This window comes from Pelecanus crispus, chromosome 1 (genome assembly GCF_030463565.1).
Source record: "Pelecanus crispus isolate bPelCri1 chromosome 1, bPelCri1.pri, whole genome shotgun sequence".
Lineage (NCBI taxonomy): Eukaryota > Metazoa > Chordata > Aves > Pelecaniformes > Pelecanidae > Pelecanus > Pelecanus crispus.
In genome coordinates this window covers 38,052,098-38,079,339 of record NC_134643.1, presented here as the reverse complement: position 1 = coordinate 38,079,339, position 27,242 = coordinate 38,052,098, and the positions used below count along the sequence as shown (strand labels likewise).

At 36.6% G+C, this 27,242-nt stretch overlaps 1 protein-coding gene across 7 annotated transcripts in view; it reads right to left on the bottom strand.

Annotated features, from left to right (window-relative positions):
* MON2 (MON2 regulator of endosome-to-Golgi trafficking) overlaps positions 1-27,242 on the bottom strand; it is a 117,455-nt gene that overhangs the window by 33,530 nt on the left and 56,683 nt on the right. For 2 of the 7 annotated variants that reach the window (XM_075704639.1, XM_075704655.1), the window contains exons 27-34: positions 26,975-27,118; positions 26,019-26,147; positions 23,942-24,132; positions 14,402-14,462; positions 12,962-13,085; positions 11,872-12,079; positions 10,967-11,049; positions 8,844-9,099 (exon numbers count right to left, since the gene is read on the bottom strand). In XM_075704639.1, coding sequence (XP_075560754.1) covers positions 8,936-9,099; positions 10,967-11,049; positions 11,872-12,079; positions 12,962-13,085; positions 14,402-14,462; positions 23,942-24,132; positions 26,019-26,147; positions 26,975-27,118 — 1,104 coding nt within the window. In that variant the 3' untranslated portion in view covers positions 8,844-8,935. Of the gene's footprint in view, positions 1-2,425; positions 2,428-7,780; positions 9,100-10,966; positions 11,050-11,871; positions 12,080-12,961; positions 13,086-14,401; positions 14,463-23,941; positions 24,133-26,018; positions 26,148-26,413; positions 26,432-26,974; positions 27,119-27,242 lie in introns of those variants that run through there. The other 5 variants (XM_075704619.1, XM_075704629.1, XM_075704647.1 and 2 more) reach the window with 5 other exon arrangements.

The window sequence follows — 27,242 nt, the reverse complement described above, 5'->3', positions numbered from 1 at the left end:
TCCATCTTCCCCGTTTTGAGATGTCTAAAGTAAACTGAAAAAAAAAACCCCACAAAACACCAGATGCCTAAGCCTGAAGTAGTTGTCCTATGTTCCCGTAGCAAGAACTGGCACTTCCACATAGCAACTTATGTGACCTCTTTTAGGGTGGAATGGATCTGCTGCTAGGTCTGCCTATTTGTCTTCCCTAACTACAAATGAAAGCCAGGCTAGTTAATCTTGGGGTAGACCTCAAAATTTTAGTTACCTAAATCTCAGAAGAGGAATCCAACTTGTGCCTTTCAAAGCAAATACTCCATACTGCCTCTCATAAATGTGATTACAGGAAGAATGATTTCTGTCAAAACTGACTTGTTTTTAGTAATCATTTAAATAAGCAGGAAACTACGTTTTAAACCTTATTTTGCATCTGTATTTATCTCTCCTAAAAGATTATTTTTATTACTTTATTAACAATTATTTGTTTGCAATTAAATATAGTCATTGCACTAAGACTGGCAACTTTTTACAATTAGGGAATACGTTTTACATAATTAACAATTCTGTAGCTTATTAGATGCTAAATAGTTACATTTTATCAGACAATGGTTGACTAATTTTTTTCTTGATTATTTAACACTTTATTAGTTTCCACAGAGCTCTATTTGGATGCAAAGTAAAATAATATGAAAAATGGCATTCAAAATAATTCTTTCTTAGATTGATCAGTTTTAAATGTTTTGGATACCTTCATGAAATACATCTTGTTAACAAAGAGGATAGAACTGATTGTTTCTGGCTGGCACTGCCTTCAACTTTTAGGTGGAGTAGCTTTCACCTTCACAGATCTCTCCTATGTATGGAAGGGGAAAGAACCTAAGCTTTTTCAATTCCTAATCTGTTTCCAAGTTTGAACTAGCTGTTTGAATTAAGCTGGTTTAAAGTGCAATTGAACTGCAAGAAGCAGCTACTGCTATCAGACTGTGGTTTAGTCCTTCAAAAACTTGCTTCCTGATTCTTACTCTATAAAGAGGAAGGGTTTTGTGCTACTCCATTCATCAGTTCAGTGCATTCTCTTTAAGACTTTGGCAACACATAACTGCTTAAAATTTTAAGAGATTATAGTGCATACAGCTATAACAGAGGTTATTGATTTCATATTTTAAGAGAAAATATTTAATTTAAATGTCTTTTCTAAAATAAATGTTTATCTTTCCTCATTTGTTCTAGGGCAGTACTACGTGCAGACTCTGGGGCTCATTTTAGTGGTAAGGTAGTACCATATTATGCTACGCCAAGCCCCGAGGCATGAACAGATGTTCAGTAAGTAGATCTGCAAGTAATAGTTGTGATGTACTCCAGAAACCAGTTCTTTGTACACGTACATGCCAGCAGTACTATGCACATAATATTCCTGTCCCCTTCCATGTTTTCTCACGTTGATCAAAACCAGACTGCTCTCTGTGCTTTTTAAAGGTCCTCTGTTGGTAGCAATCCGGTTTTGGCTGCCATTTTTCTATGGAGCCTCTCAGTCCTCCCCTCATGACCAGGCATTAGTCTGTGATGTGATGGGGGAAAGAAGTGTGAGTCTTCTGGCAAGGAAGAAGTATAAGCAATTCCTTGGCAACTTTAACAGTTCCAAGTAAGAAATAGTTAACACTAAAAACAACAGACCAGGCGATGTCATCCTCACCAGCCTCTGCAGTCTTGAAGCTGTCAGCTTCGGAAATATCACTGGTTATGGAGACTCATGCCAAGTCTAAGGCAGATATTCTGTACACAGAGAGCAGCAGTTATGATTCCAGTTTGAAGATCAGGGTCTTCAATAACAAAACTGCAAAGATGCCAAAGAGATAGCTGGCTTACAAGGGGTTTTCTTTCTTATTTATCTGTTGGCAAGCCCTTCTGAAAACAAAAACAGACCAAAAAACCCTCAGCAACATTAAACTGACAGGCAGTATGGCTAAGGCCTTTGAGTATGTTTCAACACTGCAGTAGTTTTGATTGAAGAAAAAGATGGTAGCTGTATTTAACTTGTCCTTTCTGTAAGGAACATGCTTCAGGTGAAAAGAGGATCATGGTGCTGACAAAGGAGATTCCTTAAGAAGTTCTTAAGGTAGGCATTTGGACCACTAGTGGGAATACACGTGTTAACATGGAGAGAAAGCATACTATACTGATTTTAAAAATAAGCTTATCTGAGAACTCCTCTAAACATAGATTATAAAGGAAATTTGAGCAATGAACACTCATCTCTTGCTAATGAAATGCCGCAGTTAGCATAGTAAACACACAGGTATCATCATTTTTATCAAATCTGTTTCATAATCAAGACATAAATGCTTAAATAAGGACCTCAGAAATACAACGATCAATTTTTAATGTGGATGGTAACTAATGCACTGTAGTTCTTCTATTTGATACATTCTACAACACAACACAAAACCCCTGTTCTGCTGGTAGTACCACTCAGTACTATTTTTATTGCAAGAATTCCATCCTGTCTTTAATATACACCTAATTCTTTAAGACGTAACATACATTGTTGAAATCTTTTAAAACACTGTGATTAGAGATCAGGTATTTGATACATAACTGAAAAATGAAGATTTATTTAAATAAAGTTTTGACTGGATGCTTTAAAGACAATTACACAATCATTGTATAGATTAAATGTTACAAAATTATGGATTATGCACAGAAATGTATCACTTTAAAAAGTTGATATACAATTTTAATTTTTAATTGCTTAAAAATGTTCAGACTTGTTTTATACTTCTATTATTAGAAATTGTTGCAAAACATGTTTTCAGATCTGGTTCTTAATGGTGTTAATGACACCTGTTTGCACTGACAGCCATTTTAACACTGGAGCAATTTTCTAAGGACAACCATCAAAACTGTTTTGAAATTCAAGTCTCCTATTCAAGAAAGCTGGCAAAATTAAATGGAAAAAGCTGACTGCTGCTTAAACAGCAGCACCTTACAGTCATGTTGATGAATTGCATCCTGTTTTTTTGGGAGACTATTTCGCTAGTTGAGACTTGGAGTTATAATCCTGTTTTCTAGCATACTTGTAATACATCTGTCAATTTGCTACCAATTTAGTAAGCATACTGTCTTATCCTTTTATTGTATTCAGGGAAGCTACCTGTAGAATCCCAATATGCACACGCTGACCCTGATCAACTAATACTTCCTTTTAGGGTCCTGTCTGCTTGGCTAGACTTTGTTTTTCTGGTTTGCTTATGAAAGAGTCATGTGAAACAGCATCCAAAGCCTTACTAAAATCAAGGTTTAGCAACTAGTTCTTATCCCCATCCACAAGATCTGTCACTTTTTCATAGAAAGAAGTTAGACTCGCTTTATGTGACTTAATCATAGTAAATACTTCTCAGTTGTTATGCATGTCATGGATATCTTGCTGATGCTAACAACAGATTTTAATTTTTACTTGTCAGAAAAAAAAAAAGAATCAATGGCAGGCCAATTGATCTATGATTTCCATCTTCTCCTCCATTTTGTCCTTAAAAAATTAAAGCACTGGTTTTGCTTTTTTTCAGTCATCTGGTACTTCTCTTGTTTTACATTAGTTTTCAAAGATGATCTTAAAAATGCTGAAGTTCCTCATATTAGTTCTTTAAATACCAGGAAGAAATTCTACAGGCCCAGTCAATTTGACAACATGTAACTATTTTCTACCCTGATTTCCTTTTTCTAGGTAAGCTTCTTCAATCTTTGTCACTCATACCAATTGCATGAGCAATGCACTGACAGTTGATTTTTGTCTTTTTGGATCAGTCATCACTGTAACAAACCAAAAAATTCAACAAACAAATTGCAAATCTGAACCAAACACACGATCACTTGATATGTCAATAGCCATCCTCTTTTAAGTAGTCAGCACTTTTGTCAGTGCAGATCTTTTACTACTTATGTATTTCTTCTCTGTCAGCTGACAGTAGTATCTCATCTACTTTCATCCCTATCTGTTAACACTGTTCTTTGGCGGTATCTGAACTTAGACCTTGTGTAGGCCTCCCCTCCTTGTGTTTGAAGTCAATGACATTGCTTGTTTAACTGAGTTGGTCTCTTATTACAGCTAGTCTCTATCACCTGCACTGGGCTACCCTTTCAGTCATGACCTTTGCATCTTTAACTGCTCATCTCCTCGGTTCCTTTCTTACTTGTCTTCTGTGAGATCTTACCTATCAATTTTCTGAAGTCTGCCTTCTTGAAGTCCAGTCATTTTTATTTTCATGTTTTCCCTCCACCCTAAGAATCATGAAAATTTAATTCCACTATCTTTCTTACACAAGTTGTCTTAAACCATCAAATGTTTTTCCTCACTTGCTGCTGGCGTAGTCATTCTTGATACCAGCAACTGGTTCCTAGAGAGTGTAACACTGTCTGTCCTAAATTAGACAGCAGTCAGATACTTTGAAGATGACACAAATCTGAATACTACAACTCAGCTATGGAACAAGATTTATATTTGATGAGTTCTTAAAATAAGATGCAACCTTCATGTGAGGAAGGCATTCTTATCCAGGAAGCGTGCTTATATGCTGGTGCACAAGTCCTACTGAAGACCTCTGTTTGAGTAGCTCTTTCCTGAGACTTGAGATAAACTAAATACTGCACAGACCTTACTCACTAAATTTATTCATAACCTGCAGCCAGGAAAAACTGTCCATATCCTGTTAGCCATGTAACAGACAGAGTTATTTAGTAAGCTGCAGGAATTAGTAAGGTCAGTTTACATCCCTACCTAAGCATTTTTACCTAAAGATGCTAGAGATGAAAATTCTGAATCTCACCTGCATGTGCAAACACTAATCATTAAGAAAGAATGGGTTTTTATACCCAACCAGGCTCATAATGAACACCATACATTATCACAGAGTATTTTATCGATAAAACTGGAAGACATTCTTGAGAATTCTTAAAGCAACACAATCTCAGTTCACTAAGCTAAAGGGGGAAGAAAATGTTACTCATTGGTACCACAGAAGTCACATTTTCATAGCTGACTCCTTCACGATACTATACACTTGCTGTGCACAAACGACAGTGTTTTGTGATACTCCCCTTACCTCTTGAAAAGTGACATGGAGAGCAATGACAGACTGAAAGGTCAGAATAGGTGGACAGAAAATACACATAATATATTTTATTTTCTGAAATTTCTGCTAATGATAATTTAGAAGATGTTGTAGAAGATGCCTGCCCACACAGGAAATGAGTAGCAAGCTGCAATTCTGAAGGTGAACAACTAGTGAAAGACACAGAACTGAGCCATATAGAAACAGATGAGGAGAAAATATGCTTTTTCTTCCCCCTCCGCCTCCCCCCGCCCAAGAACAGTAGCATCCTGAACTTCTAAATGAATTTCTGTAGAATATGTTGATGACTAGTACTTGTGTTTACCATGTGCTGAAGGAAAGAGAGGCATTAACCTCACTAAAAATATCTTGCCTGAAGAGATCAAGGCCAGTTATGAGAAGGTTTGCCATTGGGCAAGAAGAAACAACTCAGCCTGGGTGGAAAAAAAAAAAACATCTGCAGAATACGATGATAAACTTCTGAAGTTTCACAGACATACTCCTACTTGCTCTTGTAAATAACTAGCAGTGACCATGTATTTCATGTGGCTTAATGTCCAGTAACATTCCACAGTTCACCAATGAAACAGGTAGAGAAGCAGACACATGTACAAGGGAACAAAACAGATGTCCAGTTAGATAAGCATCTCTGATGATAAGCAAATAACTACTGTAGGTTACTTCTAAGAATAAGACTTTTTATAAAAAGTTCCCAGCTTGAGGCATTTGTTCCTTTTCCTTAATCAGAGCTAGTATGTAATCTTAAATCCTTGTGTACATTAAGGCAATGGTTATGGCATTGAGACATACAAGTTTTCCCAGGTAATCCAAAATCTTGATATAAACCTTCTAATAATCTGTCAGACCCTCACATTTTCTCTTTGGATTCCCAATCCATGTAATCTTTAAAGTTGGGAAGAAGAAAAAAAAAAGGCAAAGATTGTGGTTACATTCAATAAGCAATTATTGCTTATCTTCTAACTTCCAGCTGACATATTTCTGTACAATCTGCTGTACTCCTTTTCTAGCTGATTTCAGTGGCACAGTGCAGACCCCAATCCTGAAAATGTGCACGTGTTCCACTTCTCATGACTAAGCAACCCTGCAGACTTGAAAAGAACTTGGACATGAGTCTACTCAATAGGTAATGTTAAATTAAATTAGATTTCTTCAGGAACAAGATTTACCTTGCTAGAAACATGTAAAAATATGAAATTTAAATTTTTAAATATGCTGTTTGCATCAAAGAAACCCTAAGACTATTTAGCAAAAAGTACAAATAGAAAAAAGAAACTGATACTTCAAGTTGGAAGAAATATTTGAGTGGACAAGAAGGCACAGTAAAGGGAATAATTCTTATTCACAGACAAAATTAGTCAACAAAAAAACTCTTTTCTAAACTAAGTAGCTTTTAGTTCTCAAACTATTTATACAAAATACAAGAAAGCAGTTTGAATATGGTCAGCCTCAGCTTGCATGTCCAAAACATGCCTCAAATAGCACAGATATTACTAATTTTGTAATTAAGAAGAAGGGAAGGAAAGTTAGGTCATTGATAGTTTATTTCCAAAGCTTTTGAAGATTAATGTCTATAGGTGGTAAAGTATTCTAAGCTCTAGAGTCAGGAAAGACTCATACACCCCCCCTTTTTAAAATACAGATAAAGCTGAAGATTTGCTTCATTGGACAGAATGTATCTGTGTTATCACTGAATAACCGATTAGAAACTAATTAGAAACAAACTCACCCACAGTTCGATCTGCACACCTCTTTCCAGAAATTCTGGTTAAGATAATACACTCTAAACCAAATTAATACCCTTCTTTCCTGTCCTACACTTTGTTTCTTTAATGACCTCATAGACCTTGACTTATCTTCCACTAATTAGGAGAGCAGTTGCCAGGTTTTCACTTTCAGAGTACAGATAATGTTATCTGTATGTGGGACCCAGTTCTGCATTATACTGGAACGGCTCCTCCAAAGAAGCTATTTTGACATAAATTCTACTAATGGGAAGCATTTGTTTCCTTAATGTAAACTGTGTGTTCTCTAAAAACTATCCACGCTAGACGATTTAAGTTCCATGCAACTTTGGTCACAGAGAAATGTGCAAGATCTTGAAGCCTCTTTAATATTTACTGTACTTTAAAACAGAAAGCTTTTAAAAAGCACCATAAACTGGAGCCTTAGGGGAGCAAGCTGTTCAAACCTGTGCTTGTATAACATGATTCACACAGGGTATTTCTAACCCTGACCTAACCTAACATGACACCTTCAACTTGAAGCTCCTACATCTATTCACATGTACCAATCAACGTCCCTTCAGCCAGGAAAGTGTAAAGCAAACAGATGTAATACCATTTCTTATGCATGATCATCTCTTTTAATATCTACAAAAGACTTTAAGGAACAAAAACCTAAAGGTAAACTCTGAAATCCATAGAAAGGCACCTGTCTTTTTTTTTTTTTTTTTTTTAAACATTTGGCCTTTGTGCTTTCACATCACAGGTTAAAAATATGTGAATACAGGTGAAACATTATTGAAATAATAATTAATTAAATAAGAGTTTAAGTGCTAGGTCACAAACTTTAAAAACAATACTATTAAAAGTGTTTTGCTTCAACTGTATTACGTGAAACAAATTCACATTTACTTAATGACAAATTTTACTGCACTTCTAAATGAGTAACTATCTTCAAAAATACACTTCTCATGGTTTTATATCAGACACAGTTTATAATTAAAAGTTTAGAACAATTTGGTTGGGTTGAAAAGACATTACAAAACAAAGCACTTAAAATTATTGAACAAAATATTACAGCCAAGTATTTCAGATATTTGAAATCACTTTTCTTGGGTCATGATTCAAAGACTGTGATACCTGCCAAGAAGGCCAAAAAAAAGGCTAACAACCCTCAAATATGTATTTTTTTTTAAAGCAAGGCTGCAACTACAAAAGGATAGAGTTGACTAGAACAAACGTCTCGAAACAAATATATTATGAAGTGAGGTATGGTAGTGTTGAAGTGCTACAGTGGATTTCTGCGTATTCAAACTTATTTCAGGTCAACTACTTTGAAGTTTGAGATCAGCAGACTACTGACTGCTTGCTGCCATCTTTTGTCATTTGACCCTTTCTTAGATGTCCAATGGCCACACAGAAGATACATTCAATTAAGCAAAAACTAACAACATGATCAGATATGAATGAGCATATCTGGCAATTTAGAAGGCAAACTGTAAGTAAAAATGCAAGCATACAACTTATTCATAATAAATACATTTTCAAGCATTTAACATTACCAATATTTTAAAAAGAATTTAAATAATAAATGCAACTATTTTATACAGAACTGTACCATTTATTTTACACACAAGTTTATCAGTTCCCTTTGTTTACAAAGGCTGGTTACAGATATATGGAATGTTACAGTATCATCTTGCATAAAATTTTAGTACAATTCGTACTTCAAAAAAAGGGTGCAAAACACCAGCCTAATAAATCTGACTGAATTGAAATATTTTTAATTACATCATTAACACATACACAACAAGCTGTACATAAGCCCACTTTTCAATCACCACTTCAAGATACTGTAGCAAGTACATTAGATTATAAATGATTCCAACTATTCAGTTAAATTTATTAAAGGTTTGCACTGCTACTCACTCTGGAACCTTTGAGATATAGCCTGGATTCATGAATTACTGAGCTCTTGTTAGTACAGTTAAAAGGCAGTCAGCACTGGTTCCCAAAGTACTAGTCACAAGAGATTTCCTCAAACTTTACCTGGGAACAAACATTTTTGGATACTTTTTCCTTCAAAAATAAAAAAAAAGTTTTATGGGGTCAAGACTCTCCATTCTGTACCTTGGATGCTGGTGGATGCATGAAGTCCTTAAAGGGAACCAGTGCCTCCTTCAGAGCAGAGCACACTTCCGAGGATGAGCAGGTGATACATTCTACTAAAGTCGGGTACAAGGCAATAACTTGTGCCCATGTGTTAGCGTCAACTGCAATGAAGGAAAGAGCAGACTGAATCACTTACTACTGTCCAAATTCTTCCAACAGATTTTTTCAATGCCTGTATAAATAAGGGCACGTTCAGGTGCCTAAACATAGGCACCTAGTGCTATATAGGCCCTACGACATCTGTACAGGGCTCTCAGATATGATGTAGGATTTTTGCAGGAAAGCCATACTCTTTTTTGCAGCAGCAGCTGGATGCCAGATGGGATATCCATAAAATGGTGCTACACACCTGTGTTTCTACATATGAGTCACTTGCTGTGTTTTCTGGATGAAGAACTGACAAGACACTGCTTTTATTAAACCCGTAACATACATGCATTTTCTGCCTGCTTTTCTCAGCCAGTGACAGAAAATTGAATTGGACCCACATTTCACTTTTGGAAATTTGTCAGCAATGAGGCCTTCTATTAATTTCAAATCGTTCCAGATTACTAGAGTTACAAAAAGCCGAGGGAGAAACCCTGGACCAAGACACAAAAATATCCATGGTAAAGTTTGTTAGTCCAACAAGTAAAATTAAATTAATCTTATTTATGATGTCACTTCCTTGCTTATCTCTGTTTTAGCTCTGTTTTCAAAAGAGAACAAACCCCCGATTTCAGACAACAATAATAATTTTCTTAAAGAAACAAAATCATTAAAAGCTAGAAGAAGTGGGAATAAAGTGATTCTCTAATTTGTCCAGTGGTTCCCTTCAGAAGAAGGTACGCAGCAGGTTTGGCAATCACTGCCATGTATGGGCCAGGTGAAGAATTTCTCTCACTGCTGGAAGAGGGATGTGGGGGACAGTCCAGCTGAGTTGGCTACTCTACCCCTCTGAAAGAAAGGCCCACCAAACTAGCACTTCAGTTGCCTTCAGGGCTTGCCAAAAGGCTTTATGTACCCTGGCATAGTTCTGCCCTCAGCCTTTTGCCATCAGCCTTGGAAACCACATTATCATAAATCTGGCTGCTCCCTGATGCTGCAGGTGAGGCACTGCCTCTTTCAGGGAACCCACCTGCCTGTGTTTTTCTGGAAAGGCCGGTTTGTTTGTTTCAGAATTGAAAAGTTTTTTTCTGTTCCTCATAACACCAAAAGCAGGGAGGTAGAGGGAAGTGTTGTATATGCAGTTCTGTCAGAGTTGCAGTCTAATACAGCTGGTTTAACTAAGACTCCTGACTAAGTTTTCTGGGGGGATCTCTCTGTGCATACAGCAGGTGCTGCTTACAGTAGGAACAGGGCACACGATTATAAATGAAGTTGAGAGCTTCCATTTAATTCAGCCCTTTAAATACATCTGTCAGCCATTTACTTGGGCATCAATGAGCTAAGACATCTTTCTGAATACAGAGGACAGGAGGTACTAGAGCAGAAAGGGAGGGAGAGCAAGACCACAAGTTTAAGTATCTCACAGCCTGCCCATTTGTTTCACTTGTACACCCCTTTAATTGCAGAGTGCACCTATGTGAACGTGATCCATAGCGACCTATAAAGGTATCATAAGAAGAAAAAGGATCTAGCAAGACTACATATATTTGAGAATTCTATTAACATTTTATGGCAGGTTTTTTTGTTCATATGTTTTTAGAAGACACCAAGCTCTATCTAATAAAAGACACCATAAATTGAAGTTTTCTATTTTATTAAACATATCTTAGGACCTTATACTCTTAGGTATACTGGAAGAACTTTGGGGGGGTTTTTTTTGGTACCTGCCACCTACATATACAGAGAATTACATAATACTGAATCTTACAGATTACACTTTTCTTTCAATGTGTGTGAAAATTACTACAGGAAAGAATAAATATCTCTGTGGCAGATACAATGTTATCTCATTTAGAACCATGTTGTTTAACAATAACTTACCATTTTCAGGTTGAGTCTTTTTAAGTGAATCTATGAGAGTACTGACAGCTTTTAAAACAAATATGATTTCTGTTACTTGTTGCCTACAAAGGGAAAAATGCAAACAGTCAGCTACTCATTTTTGTCTCAAGAATACAAGTTTTCTTTGAAACTTACACAACATTAAAAAAACCATGTAATGGAAACAGCTGCAATGAAGCCTACAAAAAAAGGATATTTAGAGATTAAGGTTATCATTTGTCTTTAACTTTCCCACCGTCATTGCTGTTGCCTCAGCTAGGATAGCTTTAAATTTGAAACTGCAAACAGTAACAGCATACACATCTCTGTCTGAAAATAGTCATGTACACGATTAACTGTAACATGAAAAGAATCAATTTCATCATTCATGATCAAAACCTTCAAAAGCTAAGTGAAATTTAAGTTCCCATTTTAAAGAACTTCATGGTACTTTGGTCAATTTTTCTGTTTCAAGAACAGTTACTTCAGTAATGATTCACAATGTTGCTGTCTGGGTATTTTATCTTATTTTCAAGGAGACTCTCCACCTCTCAATTTAGACTATACATAGCTCTAATGGGAATAAAGGGAAATCAGATTTCAGAATTATTATGTTACAGATATCAGAAACATTGTTTCAGTAACTGAAAATGGTAGTTACTAAGTCACATCCCTATTGTCTATGTAACAGCACTGAATACGACCATTATTATTTAAAGCTTTTTCAACAAAAAATCAGTATCAACATTTTCTTTGAAATGTCTTCCCCACAAACACTTCCCTGGCTTTAAATTTCACACACCCTCCCCCAGTATTTTTTTAATGATTGAGTGATATTTTGAATGTAACCTTCTTCTCATAAAGTCCTGGTAATACCTTTCATTTCCTAAAGACAATGTACATACCGTGGAAGAGGACATTTGCCGCTCAATCTCTCATCTTCTATGTAGCGATGCAATACATCCTGTGACCTTTTCAAGAGCACAGAAAGTGCCATTCTAGAGATGTAGCCTTCCTGAGGAGTTGTGACTTTATTACTGAATGAAAACTGGAGCAGTGTTTCAAAACACACCTTAGAAAACTCCTCTCTCATTCGAATATCTATTTCGGCTTCTGTCAAAGTAAAATGTCGTATTAATTGTGCAGCATGCATGCCAATACACTAAATGTTGCATTTCAATCAGTTTATTATATTTTGCAAAAAGGTTATCGCTCCTCTAGTATTAAAAAAGATTAACAGTGATATGAACAAATACTAAAAACACATTCTAAGAAAAGGTGACTGTGCAGTAATCACAATAGTTCCAAAAATAAAAGATAAAATATGCAACGCATTCAGTAACGTTTTACCTACTTGATATTGCTTTAATAATAATACAATCTATGAACTCAATTAAAGAAAACCCCAGTTCTACATCATTAATACTAATATTTGGTACTGTACAACCCCAATATTTTTCTCTGGCTTATGTCCATTTTTTTCATCTTTCCCAAAAAACTATAAATGTTTTTTTCTTAAAGGCAGAGAAGGTATCTGGTTAGGTACACCATATAGGTACACTATGGTCATTTAGCTTTTAAGAACAGGGTATTATGTCTGTCTTAATAATTGTCTGAAATTATTGTTAGAACTATTTCAGGTGGCACAAAGCAAAACAAACTGATCATAGAATGCTTTGGGTTGGAAGGGACCTTTAGAGGTCACCTAGCCCAACCCCCCTGCAGTGAGCAGGGACAGCTTTAACCAGATCAGGTTGCTCAGAGCCCCGTCCAACCTGACCTTGAATGTTGCCAGGGATGGGGCCTCCGCTACCTCTCCGAATGCTCGGCAACTTCCATGAAACAAAATATAGTTTATAAAAACAAGCTGGGTATCAGTCTATACTGAATACTTGCCATGGAACTTCAAGTCTTTACCAGAATAAGTACTCTCAACATTTTCATTACTTTCTAGTAGATTTAAACACCATATCTTTTGTCATTCAGGTACTATACCTGTAAAGGAGGATGACTGAGAATGTATTGAGCCTTTATTGAGCATAGTCATTATTTGACCAACAAATTCCTTAGGAATAAAATTAGCATATGGCAGTATCTCCATGCTGATAAGCTGTACCACCTAAAATAAATTAAATATATTTATATTGGTTTTCTGAATATTAAAGTTGTAGTTCTAGTACAAAGAAGACTGAAACATTAAACAAAGGAGACTAACGAAACTTCACAAAATCCACCAGTGCTAGCTTTTAAAATTTGCAGTTATCTCCAAAAATTGTGGTCTTGTGTGTAACAGTAAACTTGAAATAATAAACACCCACCACCACCACTTTGTCAGAGTTTCTAAAGCAGTTATCACTCAGATTTCCACTGATATTTGAAGTATATTCTTCAAATTGAATTTATGGTTTTGAAAAGAGAAGATATAACATTAGGAATCTCCCTCTCCCTCCACCCAATTCAATATCCTCACTATGACATGAACACATATATCACATGCTTACAATGTGACATCTGCAAAGCAGAACAAGTGAGTTAATTATCTAAACAAGCTTAAGGCAACGCATATTAACTGAAATGCTTCCTATCCATGGTCTTGATGCTCCTATTCAGGAACAAAGTGGGTTTAGATCTCCATAAATTAATGCATTAGATCTCAGAGTTCTGCTCACTGCAGACAGAACCACTCCCACTTTTCATCCAGAAATCTTTATGTCCCTCCCAGCTGCCACTCTGGAGGGATGACAGGCGATCAAACCCACAGATATTGCCATGTCTTCTCTGCAACTCCTTTTGCTTTGTAACCCTAATCCCTGGTCTGTCACATCTCTTTGTCCTGCAGTGAAAGGGGACCAGTCCCTCTTCATTCCAAATATCATCATCTCTTAATTTTCTTCAGCCTTATCCAACCAAACATAATCTCTTTTACAATTACAGCGGTCTCTGTACTACACAAACAAGACATCATTTCTTCATTTATGCACAAGCTTTTCAGTATTGAGAACACATCTGGAGGGCAACAGTGTCATTGCTGTTGAATGCCCCCCCTCAATACAGAAAGCACTCACTTCAGGTTTAATTGTCAGCTTCCTCCATGGTTTACAGTTACCTGTGTAATTGCTTCGCAATAACATAGTAAGTAAGAATCAGATAATGGGTTAGAGGCAGAAACACATTCTGGTTTAGCCACTCTACGCTGTTTTAACTTGAGTGGACAAGAAGTAGTTTTTGGCATGCCGCTTCCTACTTTTTGCATAACTCTGAAGCAGCCGAATTCTGAGCCTATGAATTTCCTGTCTTGTTTTCAAAAAGGAAAACAATATCACAGAAAATATAATGAATGGGTAACTTTTAAAAGAATTATTTCAGAACCAAATGCAATCTGTGAGTGTCACTATCTTGTTACGTTCGACAGTATATTTGTTACAGTCTCCTTACCTCAACATCAATACTCTCATTCTTCTGAAATTCTTGAATTGAGAGATTATCAGGAGGTGTACTAAAAATAAACATACTACATTATACTTTTAAGTTCACAACATGTAAGGAGATAAGTATGGGAAAACGCATTACATTTAAACTTACTACGCGCATTAAGTTGGTATTATTATGTGGTAATGATTAACATTTTAGAATAAAATCTTATGAATAATGATGATAAAAATGATTCAAAGGAAAAAAGTAGTAAAACACTAAAATTGAAGAGTTACAACTGATGGACCTGATTAAGGACTTGCATCACCAACACCATTTTTGATACACATCTCAAAGTAATCTCTTGTCTTATATGTGCAAAAGTCACAATATCTGTTTAGATAAGTCTGTGAATGCAGCATCAAGGGATCACAGTTTATTACATTTTACTTTTTCTCTCACTTTGCAAGATAAGAGACTTTTCATTTTCAGCAGTACCTCTGTAAAAAACTTAATTTTTATTTTACATTTTCTTCTGCATTAATGAAACACACTTTTCATTAATGGGACATTACTTTGTCTTTTTTCTTGATAACTGAAATGATATATTTGTTCTCATTCTTAATGAATTTTTTTAAGAGACAAACCCATTTTACAAACACTAATTTTGAAGAAATTCAGAACTTTCTGCAGTTCTTCCATTGTATACAAAAATTTATTTACAGATGAAATGTTCAGAAGTGAGTCAACCATGAAAATTACCCTTGTAAATTTGGAAATCTTGTAAAATTTGATTGGAAGTTTTATGCCAATCATCAGTCATGCAGTTTTCTCTGGTGAAGATTTATCTCATTTATTGAATCCTTCCTTTTACTTACTGGACTACGCATTCAGTGAATTCAAATTCCTTTTCTTTGCTGGATTATGCTTCTGCTGAGTTATTGGACCAAGTTCCTCAGCAGCACAGAAAGAGTAAAGGCCTCCTACTTAGACAGCAATTAACTACTTCAGCTGATGTGCCTACATCAGTGTTTTAGTCTGGATCAGACACAGGCTTTTCAAGTTAAACTTTTAGACATCCCCGTTTATAAACCTTGGTTCATATCTGGTCTTAGAGTGCATAGAACTGGATTCTTTTTCAATGAAACTAAACCAAAAAATGTACTCCCAGCTCTCATAGATGCTTGCATGACAGGAAGCCAGATTAGAGCTGCTCTGAAATAAAACACCTAAAGCGAGCACTCTGCAGGTAATGGGTCCTCATCACAAACTGTTTTGCTTTACGGATCTGCTTCTACTGCACTTCGGGAAGTGAGGGGAGGAATCAAAGAAGGTACTTCACATAACAGATAAACTCTGAAATAGCTTACTTATACTCCCATAATCATAGAATTGCCTGCTGAAATCTACACAGATTCAACATACAGTTAGCAAAATTACTAGAAGAAAAATTGATTATGAGACAATGACAACCTGTGGTACAAGAACTTTCTGAGCTGTGTAAATTGGGAGGCTGAAGGAGCATATAATGAAAACATCACTATGTGGTCACCTTGCACTCTTCCTCAGGTATCCCACTAATCCAACAGAACAGCACATAGGTCTAGATGTATGTCTGTTCTGACCTAGTTACGCCATTCTCATTTTTCTGACGTAGAGCAGAAGTCGCAATCCTCATGCCTATGTCCCTCTGCAATTTAAAGACAGTTGCAAAACCCACTGGATTGCAGGTTCAGTTTCTGCATAGTGCCTGATTTGCATGAAGGTAACATATTACTAGAGCTAATGGAATAACCAGTAGCATTAACAACACAAATTGGAGACAAGGCGCTATATAAGGTCAATATAATTTCATATATTAAATTCTCTCCTTTCCCCATAATTTTACTTTTTGTCTTTTTGAAATAACTGTAAAACATCTTCAAGCTGAGGAACAGCTGAACACTTGAAAGGAATGGGTAGAAATATCGGAATTAAGATTGCCTGTGGTACTTCAACTTGCTGCTGTTGTGTATGCTTGTGTGTTACAATGCATCTTAAATTAGATGATGCTTATTTTTTCCCCCCCTCCAGAGAAACAATGTGATTAAGTACACAGGATGGTCACTACTGAGAAGGAAGGAAAATGATAGGGTCAATCTGCCACAACATTCCCTGCCTAATTTATGGCAGAATAGGCAGATGCAAGGAAAAGAGAGCTCTGGACTGAACAAAGAACCAAGCTGTTCTGTAAGCAGAGGAATCGGTGCAGTATTGTAGTGACAAGCAGACTGGCATCCTTTGGCTTATTTCCAAATTCCCTCCCCAGCCCCCAGCTTTTTCTCCACCCCATGTCCCTCCTCAGGAAACAATGGACATGTGGTGGGTAGTTCAGAGCTAAGTACGTGCTCACTGGCTAGGCAGCTGCCAAATACACGATTGTGGACCTGTGCCAGCCTTGTCCTCATAAGGGTACTCGTCTGGGCCTGTGTTCTCCATCCCACTGCCAATTTTAATGAAAGGTTTAAGAACTTTGGAGGCTTCTAAATCTCATTCAAATCTTGTTACTTTAACTAATAGTTTAACTAATATAATTAGTTTAACTAATAGTTCCTGTATGATGCTGACCAAGTCGAATAAGATTTTTCCAAGACAGGTTCCCCGCCCCCAGTCTTCTGGGTGCTTAGCATGAGACACCTGAAGTTCATTCTGCACACCCACAGCTAATTTTCAGTTTTAACAATTATGACAGTATGTACCAATGTTCCTGCTTGAAAAATAAATATATCTCCTTTCCCCACAGGGACTTCATGTAGATAACTTCACCATTGTCTGTGAAACATTCAAATGTTACATGTATGACTAGAATAAAACAGAAGAAAAAATATGAAATACCGTATTTATTATTGGTTTGTGTGTTAGGCAGTCAGGAAGTTTGGAGTTGTATGTTGAAAACAAAGAATAAAATAAAATATTAAGTAGCTGTTCAGTCAGTACCTTTTGTAACATATAAAGAAGTTAACTATAGAATCATAGAATCATTTAGGTTGGAAAAGACCATTAAGATCATCAAGTCCAACCATTAACCTAGCACTGCCAAGTCCACCACTAAACCATGTCCCTAAGCACCACATCTATGTGTCTTTTAAACACCTCCAGGGATGGTCACTCCACCACCTCTCTGGGCAGCCTGTTTCAATGCTTGACTACTCTTTCTGTGAAGAAATTTCTCCTAATATCCAATCTAAACCTCCCCTGGCGCAGCTTGAGCCCATTTCCTCTCGTCCTATCACTAACTACCTGGGGGAAGAGACCAACACCCACCTCACTACAACCTCCTTTCAGGTAGCTGTAGAGAGTGATAAGGTCTCCCCTCAGCCTCCTCTTCTCCAGGCTAAACAACCCCAGTTCCCTCAGCCGCTCCTCATAAGGCCTGTGCTCCAGACCCTTCACCAGCTTCGTTGCCCTTCTCTGGACACGCTCCAGCACCTCAATGTCTTTCTTGTAGTGAGGGGCCCAAAACTGGACACAGTATTCCAGGTGTGGCCTCACCTGTGCTGAGTACAGGGGGACAATCACCTCCCTGCTCCTGCTGGCCACACTATTCCTGATACAAGCCAGGATGCTGTTGGCCGCCTTGGCCACCTGGGCACACTGCTGGCTCATGTTCAGCCGGCTGTTGACCAACACCCCCAGGTCCTTTTCTGCCGTGCAACTTTCTAGCTGCTCTTCCCCAAGCCTGGAGCATTGCATGGGGTTGTTGTGATCAGAGTGCAGGACCCGGCACTTGGCCTTGTTGAACCTCATACAGTTGGCCTTGACCCATCGATCCAGCCTGTCCAGATCCCTCTGTAGAGCCTTCCTACCCTCCAGCAGATCAACATTCCTGCCCAACTTGGTGTCGTCTGCAAACTTAATGAGGGTGCGCTCAATCCCCTCATCCAGATCACTGATAAAGATATTAACAGAACCATGCAAACCTTTAAATAGTAATGTAACCTATTACGATGCACACAAATGCAGGCCATGTTGAAATACATGGGAAGCTTTCATTCTGACACTTCCTAATTTACGATTGACTGACTTTTCTGAGCTGAGCTTTACTTTAAAGAGGTGTTAAGACCTTTCTGTCCAGTCATCCATATCTGATCTGCCATATATGCTACAGATTATGCTACATGCTTGTTCATGTAGCAAATTACTCCCAAGTAAATAGATTTTTGTAGGTAAGGTGTCTCTATGAAACATCCATGTAGGGACCAAAAGCTTTACTGGTCCGATGCAATACAGCCAGACTGTACCAGAAGGGTCAAGAGCCAGGGAAGATAAGAGGCAGGGCAGTGCAGACTGTTGCTGTGTGCAGGCTTTCCTAGGTACAGAGCTCCCAGCCGCTGCCCACTGTCTAGGGAGGGCTTTAGAGCATAACAACAAAGAGCTAACAGCCACCCAGAGTCCTGCTGTGCACCGCAGCACTCTGATCTGAAGCATCTTTTTGCAGAGTATTGATTTAATTCCCTCATGTGAGCACAGACTTCTGCTCTAGTAAATTATATATATACACACACACTTTGTTGAATTTTATTTTATATAATGGCTTGACATGCTTCCATGAAAGCCTCTGGGAAAGAAGAATGTTATGAAATAATAAACAGACCAGACTCTTACTAGAAGACAATTTTGTGTAAATTAAGTTACATGAAATGTATTAATTCTTAAATGACATTTTGATTTATAATAAAAATCAAGATTATTGAGCCTCAGCTGTAGCTTGCTTAAAAAAAAAAAAAAAAAGAAGCTGAAGCTTATTGCTTGAAAGCTGTTAATTCTCTACGACAGTAACATTTTCCTTTTTCATTTACCTGGGCTCTTTTGGCTATATTTGAAATTTCTTGATGTACAAAGCTGCAGAGACCATTTCTGCTGTGCTTTGTACTTTTTAAACATCAATGAGTATCTCCTCTGATTCAGCCCCATAGCTGGCTTGAAAACCTGTTCCTGTCCAAAAGACAGAGGCAAGGCCATGCAGAGGAGGTCCACTACTTTAAGCACAGAGATTCACAGAGCTTTAATTTAAGGTTCTAACCAGTGACCTCTTGCCTAACCAATGCCAACCCAGTTTCACTGGTGGAAGCCATATTAGGCTACCTACACATGTGATTTCTAGGACCACAGTGATTAGAAGAATTACGAGTTAGATTATAAAAATGTTTAAAAACTTGATTACAAATGTAGACCATCAGTGAAATAGAAAGAGTTTTATCTTTCTATTCTATCCTCAGCTAGATAGAGACTTGGAGAATATGCATACAAAAATGAGACAATATGCACTGGGATATTTTAACGAACAAAGCTAAAGGGAAAAACTAGCCAAATCTGTTATGCAGTGTTGCTAGGAGGACTGACTGCAATAAGACATTTCCAACTTTTAGAGATGCATATATTTCATATTTAGAACCATCCCAGCAGTGCTAAGTCAGCTTTGAAGAACAAGGGTTTGAAGAGCAGGTGCAAAAGGAAGATATTTACCTAGCTTTGCATGAAGCCTGGACAGATAATAGCATGGGACATGTAGACCATTAACTAGTGGAAAGTCTGGAGTATGAAAAGGTATACAGGAATGAAGGAAGAAAAGTAAGTTTCTTTGCAATAAAACATTTCAGTTTCCTTGAAGCACAGCACTTAGGACAAGTTACAGAATGCCAGGCTAAGAAAATAAATTTTCAGTTCTAACTGCATTCAGGTCTAACTGAATATATCCAACTGTATTTCTCTCACAAGGGGTGACATGTTGGATAATGGTAAAAATCTAGATAAGGCAGTAATGCTGTTACTCTGTCTCACTGATAGCCTCCTGGGGTGTTCAGCCTCCTGAATTGCATTTTCCAAATTCTTTGTGCTCCAGAATCTTTTCAGTCCATGCTGGTCTTCAGCAGTGCAGCCAGATTTGTACACTTCTGCACCTGACTTAATAAACCCCCTGTTCTGCAATGACATATTTGCAGGTTGGAAAGCCACCAGGGATGACTGACTCACAGTTGCAGTAAGCCACAGTTATGGTCAGCAGGGTCACTAAAACCAACTCACGTTTACAAGTCACTAATCTAAATAAGAGCACAGAGTGCTCTCATCATCTAATCTGTGGCTTGGTCAATTGATTTTGGTGATACAAACAAAAATCCAAGTACTACCAAAAGTTTAAAACAATACAACTAATTATTAATATAAATAAATCAGGGAACACACTGAGAAACAGCTTTTATACCACCTAGCTGGCCTAAAATAAAGGACCAACATGGACAGGCAGAAAGTATATTCCCATTGCTTTCTCCTGTAATTTGAAGATTGACCTGTACCTCAACTCAGCGATAGATTTCAGCTGTTACTTTCAAAACAGTGAATAGATTCTCCCAAATTACTCTGGAATAAGACACCACTATGATAAACATGTATTTTCTATTAGAACTATAACAAAGAAAAAAAAATGAAAGAACACAGTAAATTTTACAATTCTGAATTCCATTTACTTAGAAATGGAACAACTACAAATGTAAGAGACTGACTATACTGCAATTACAATCCATGAAAAGACAGAATCAGAAAATTCTTACACAAAAGGGACAGGTTGCCCTATTTGCCAAGGCTAGTTTCACAGCATCTTGCACAGAAGTGCAGAAGGACTTAGTCAAAGGAAATCAGAAGAGAATTACCTCAACGTGGGGAACTTCCACAGCTATCTCTAGAGCCCTCCTTGCATCACAGCGAGAGAGGCACGCTTCAGGAGCATTGTGGGGAGGAGGAGGAGGAGGGGGAGGAGGAGGAGGAGGAAGATGAAGAAAAGGAGAAATGACGACTATTACTAATTGTCCTGACTACTGGCATGAGGCAGATGTACTCCCTTCTTAGCTTTAACTTTTTTTAGGACCACAAGGCTCAGGCTGATAGAGGAAAGAGAAAGGCTATCTATCCTAAAGCTACTAAGGGATAGCGCTCTAGGTAGGAGAACCATGCACTTGGGAAGACAAACTGCTATTTAGAATGATGGACACTGGGGGGTGGGGGGGGGTGGGGGACAAAAAACCCCAAAGCCAAACCAGACATTCAGTAGCCATACAACTATATAAAGCAAAAATCATCTATTCATAACAAGCCAGGAAAGAGTAATGATAATGGCTATTAATTATAACAACAGGCCAAATTATCCTGCTGTAGCCATATGGTTCCATAAACCACCAGCCTATTTTTTAAATTTTAAATTCTTTTGAACCTTAAAGCTTCTAAGTGAGAGAACAGAAAAGTTTCATATAACTTTTCTGAGAACATCTTTAATTCTGATGAAAATGCTGATCCCTAAAAACACATTTTTTATGTAAAATAGAGACCAGAGTGTATTCTATAAGAGGCAAAACCAGACTTGAGCAACGACAGACAAGTTTTAGGGCGTCATAAATATTCACAGAAGTACTATTTTTCCTTTACCTCCAGACAATATTTGCCCATGTATGACAGCTGGCAAAAGCTATTAGAATTAATGCCAATAGTGATTGTTTCTAGCAAGCAACATGTTAAGATGGAATTTCTATGGTTGGAACAGCTTTCAAGAAAAGTACAAATCACTCGCTGTAAATTAAGAAAAACAGATAACATATTTGGCCAAAAAGGTCATGCAGATGATAGTGGATTATCTTGAATTACATTGAAGATCCGTGATAATCTTACTTCCCTGGATTTATGAATGATTAATACCCAAAAACTGTAGCAGTGCCAGTCTGGGTCAGCGAAAAACATGCAAAATGGATATGTTTCATCTGTTTTGCACATGTTTAGGAATAATTAATTTACAGCAAATAGTAGTATGTATTCCTAAAGTAACTTCTAAGTGAATATACATTCTTCTACAATAACCTGAAAAACCTTTTTAATTTTCTGAACCCAACAATTATATTGATTATAGGGTGTTAGCTGATCTGGACTGCTTGTCTCAGAATGGAAGCAGGACCACTAACCACAGCTGAAAACAAAACCAAACAAGATACTGCAAAGATTATTTTACATTAATGAAACAGTGAAGCATCAAAACAAAAAATTGGATAATTAAATTGTCTTTATGTAGTCTTGATGAGCTTTTTTATTTTAATGTCCTCCTATTTAATAATACTTCTTTGAATTAAATGCAAAAACAAAAGAAAGGTTTTTCATTCGATTGTCATGTAACCCTATTGATGAAATTCCAAAAACATTATTACAAACATTCTCACTAACGGATATGTCTCTAAAATTAAATTTCATTGGTATTTATTTTTTGTCTGTTTTGGGCAAGCTGCTATTTATTCATCGTTAGTAAATACAGCTGTGTTTAGTTGCTGATTTTTCTGTGTTTGAAAACTGTACACACACAAATACACAGCATATTAGTGTTAGGTACAGAAGAACTCAACTGTTTTCTATTAAAAAGAGATTCATTTGTTACTGAAATCAGCATACACGCAGAAAATCAGGGAATTAAATTTTTCATATTCCACATTGTCCTTTAATCTGAGACACTCTTACATATACTTAAACTACTCCTAAAAGATGCTTACCCACAGATGTTCACGGAAGATGGAAATTCCGTACCACTCCTAAGCAATCTTCTACAACACCTAACCTTCCTTACAGTAAAAGGTTTCCTTAATGTCTAACCTAGATAATCTTTGCTGTACTGAAATCCATTTTTACCCATTCTCAAGGGACAATAAAAATCCTTCTCTGGAGCAATCTTTTACCATATTCTGAAGAGTCATCACGTCTTCCTAATGATATATTCTTTTGGTTGAACAAACTAATAGATCAGTTTGTCTCTGATAGTTATTATTTTTCACTTCTGGACTTTCTCAACATGCCCACATCTACAGTGTTCCATTCTTGAGAGATTATGTATGTACTTATACATCTGCCTGTCTGGTTATAAATCTGATTATTTAGCTACACTTTTCACAAAGTATTATAAATAAATCATATTTAATTATTAAGGTGCGGTCAATTTATCTTGGGTAGAAACAAATGCCAGGTAACTATTGGCCTCTAAGTGAACAGCAATGTAAGAAATAATTTTCCAAAATTCACAGTAAGTGGAATATTTCAAAATGAAACTCAAGAGAAATACATATAGTTAATGGTGTTCACCTTAACTAAAAAAAAATTATTGTTGCAATTCTGTCTGAAGTGAAAAAAGGAACAAATTGAATACATATCAGTAACTCTTTATCAAATCTATAGTAAGCGTCCTTGGGAGTCCATACAGAATTCCTTGACCTGGCCAGAAGGGCTATGCCTTGTATTCAGAGGTCAGTTGAGCTCTTTCTTGCTCTGACATTTCACCTTTTGAATGAAGTTTCTTCTACTACTTTCTAAAAGTATACTTTTTTGAAGTAGACAGACTGGTTACCTTTTTTCCTTTATTCATTAATTTTCAGATATCAAATATCTCTAAAGATAAGGCTACTTTTACTGAACTTATACTGACACATTTACTGAACAAATTACTTACAATTATTTTCCATTTAAAAAAAAAAAAAGAAAAAAGAAAAAAAAGGAAATTGTGTTTACCTTTTGGTGAATAAAAAGTCTTCAAAAGTATTTGCTAGCTCTGGCCACATACTGTCAAATTTTCCAGAAGATGCATGCTGCCTTGCAACAGGTAATCCAATAGAAAGAACTTTGAGAAGAGAGGAAACAGCTAGCTTCCATGTGCTTTCAGAAGGACAGGAATATTTCAGACTAAGAGGTATTCTTAGCGTCTGCAAAAGGAAAGTTAAAACAAACTTTGTAGTTGCTCAGACAAATCTAAGAATACGACTGGTTTCTGCAGAAGATCTTGGCAGACACTGTCGTAGTGACACATCCCTACCTTTTCTGCTGGTATATAAGATGCTCTTTTAAAAATATAATTTAAAGATGATTTACCATATACCAGCTGGCTAAAGCACAGATCTATTGCCAAGTACAAGGGCAGAAGTCAGAGTTGATCCGTTACCAATTACACTATGAAATTACGTACTAATTTTCTTTTTCTGTATTGCCATCCACTGTTTCTGCTGAGCCTGACAAAATGGGCTTTCCTAACATCTAAGAGACTGCAGGCAGTTTGTTATCATGGGTGTATTCTGGAGAGTTTAGTCCCATTCCTAGACAGCTACCCCAAGTGCTTCCACAAAAAAAAAAAAGCCTCATGAAATTTAAACTTTTCCTAGTATGAACTGTGTACATAACCACTGCAACACATCCTGTCATTGCTGACTGTTAAACCACATGAAGTTTAAAAGCAAAAAGTTAGTGAAATTCTAATATAAAAGCTGCAATACAGCTCAAATGTATAGCAGATGAAAACACAACAAATTTTAAGTCTTTTCGATAGAAAGACAGCTTCAATATCTATAAAAGAAAGTAATTAATGAGTTTAAAAACATTAAGCATATGTACTATTTACACAATATGTATTCCTTTTAGCATTGTTAGTCAAACTAACTAGGACCTGATACCAAGTTACCTTGGAAAACTAATTATTTTATTTACATTTCAAATACACAGTGACTAAATTCAAGTATTACACATATGCCCCCAATGCTTGTAGTGAAGCCTCTGATTTGAGGAAAGCAAAGGGAGCAAAGAGGAAAGACTCACTCTTGCTCTCAAGAGTGAGTCAATTGTAATTAACACTCTATTGCCAAAAATTATGAGAGCTAGGATCTAACGCTAGAGATAAACTGAATATTTTCTTCTGCTATTGTTCATAGAGGTCAAATCTAATTCCAATATCAGCATGGGCTTGAGAGACATGTAAAATAATTTTAAAACCATTTTCATCCACTGCAATAGATCATGTTATTATCAACTGTGAACGTTAAAGAAAAGTGGTGTTTATATCAGTCTCACCTATCCCATTAAAACAGAAGTGGAAAACAACTGCATTAACTTTGAAATACAAATATTTAATCATAACAGATTCCAAATAATACCACATAACTGTTTCAAACACATTCAGGTTTCTAAATTTCTATACAGGAACAACCTGATGTCAGCCAAATCATTACAAACAAACCTAGGCCACATACATTTTTTCCCAGACATTACTACTACTTCTATTATTTACCTGAATTATTTGCTAAAATGGAAACAAGGTCCAAAAAAGTTAAGAGTTTGGCAATTTCACCTTAAAGGCACATTTGTGCACCCATAACATTTCATAGCTACCTCAATGACACACAAAGTCATTAAAAGCAAATAAAAAGTAATAGCTAGAGCAGATGTCCCCAGAGTACAGTCTACAGAAACTGGTCTTTGACCTTCAATGTCATATTTACTAAGAGGTCTGCTTATCAGATTCAGATGCATAATACTTTCAAAGATTAGTATTTTCTGGCCTAACACATTTGTTAATTTTTATCTTAACATTGAAATACTGATGCTGACATTATCCAGCTAAAGAACAATACATATAGCCTAATCAATAGCCTTGCAGCTTCAAAAGAAATTACTACCTGCTGCTCATCTTCATAAAATATAAATTTGTTTACTAAAGCTTTAAGCTTCCCAGAAAGTGTTTATCAACACTAGCTCAAAATAAAACTCATGATTTTCAATATCAGCTCATTAAATTCAGAGCATATGCAGGACAAACTTTTACCTTAATAATGTTCTGAAGAACTTTCTCCGTTACCACAGCTTTATGGCAAGCTGTCTTTTGGTATAAGTCCACAACAACTTCCAGTGATCTCTCAGCAAATGGTACGTAATTCAATGCTACCCATTCCGCCTAGGAAAAGAAATCAGTGAATTACTGAATTATATGTGAAAACACATTAATTAAGGATCAGAAAATGTATGTTTTGCATTGAACTCTTAGTTTAATGCATGCAAGGTTTGCTAAGAATATGGTCCAAGCAACAAAATTGCAAATACAACATAGTCTCACTATGAAAATGTACTCTACGTTGAAGTAAAGTACATTTAAGTAGGAGAAATATTGCAGTCTAGGCAAGACAACTACATTAGGACAATCTTTAAGGAAATTTAACTCACCGGTGCAAATAGTTGTATCTAGTGTGATTCCATTGTGTTGCAGGACAAATAGAATAAGAAGAATTAATACATACATAATAGTTACCTCTTCGATTACAGTGAATCAGATGCTCATGCTTAGTGAACGGCAGAGTACACAGAAAAAAAGAATTCTTGAATATGTCCCATTTCTCTACAGAACGTGCAATTCAAAAATTTGCAGCTTGAGGGAATTTTCTGCATTCAAAACCATTGTGTCTTTCTATTAAATTTGGTATCACATGTAGGACAAGTTATTTTAGATTAATTCACTGGACAAATTGAGACACATTCACTATGTCTGGTGTCCAGGCAAGACCTTTCCCACACAGAGGAATACAAAGTATAAAAGCAAAGTAGAATTCAAAGGGAACAAATGAAGATAACAAAAGCATTTAAAAATACTAATAAATTAACTTATTATTCAACATGCACAGCAAAGTTTTTACAGATGGAATAAATACATCTTGCTAAACAACCTGTATCTGAAGCTGAATTGGGTTCACCAGCCAAGTGAAACAAGTGAGATTTCTAATTAATTACCTGATTATACTTTGCATTTGCAATGTGCTTTGTTTCCAGCTGTCCATACTGTGGAGGCTTGCAGGAAAATTCTACAAAGGCCAACAGTTGGTCGAAGATTGCAGGATACATTATCTGCATACTTTCTGAGCCCACACATATAGCCTACACCAAAAGAAAATACAAAAGCTGAATACATATCTTGAGCTTCCACATTCAAAAATCTGCATCAGTACAAGGAGCTCCTAAAGAAAAATTCCCATATAAGACTATGCAAGAGTCATGCTGT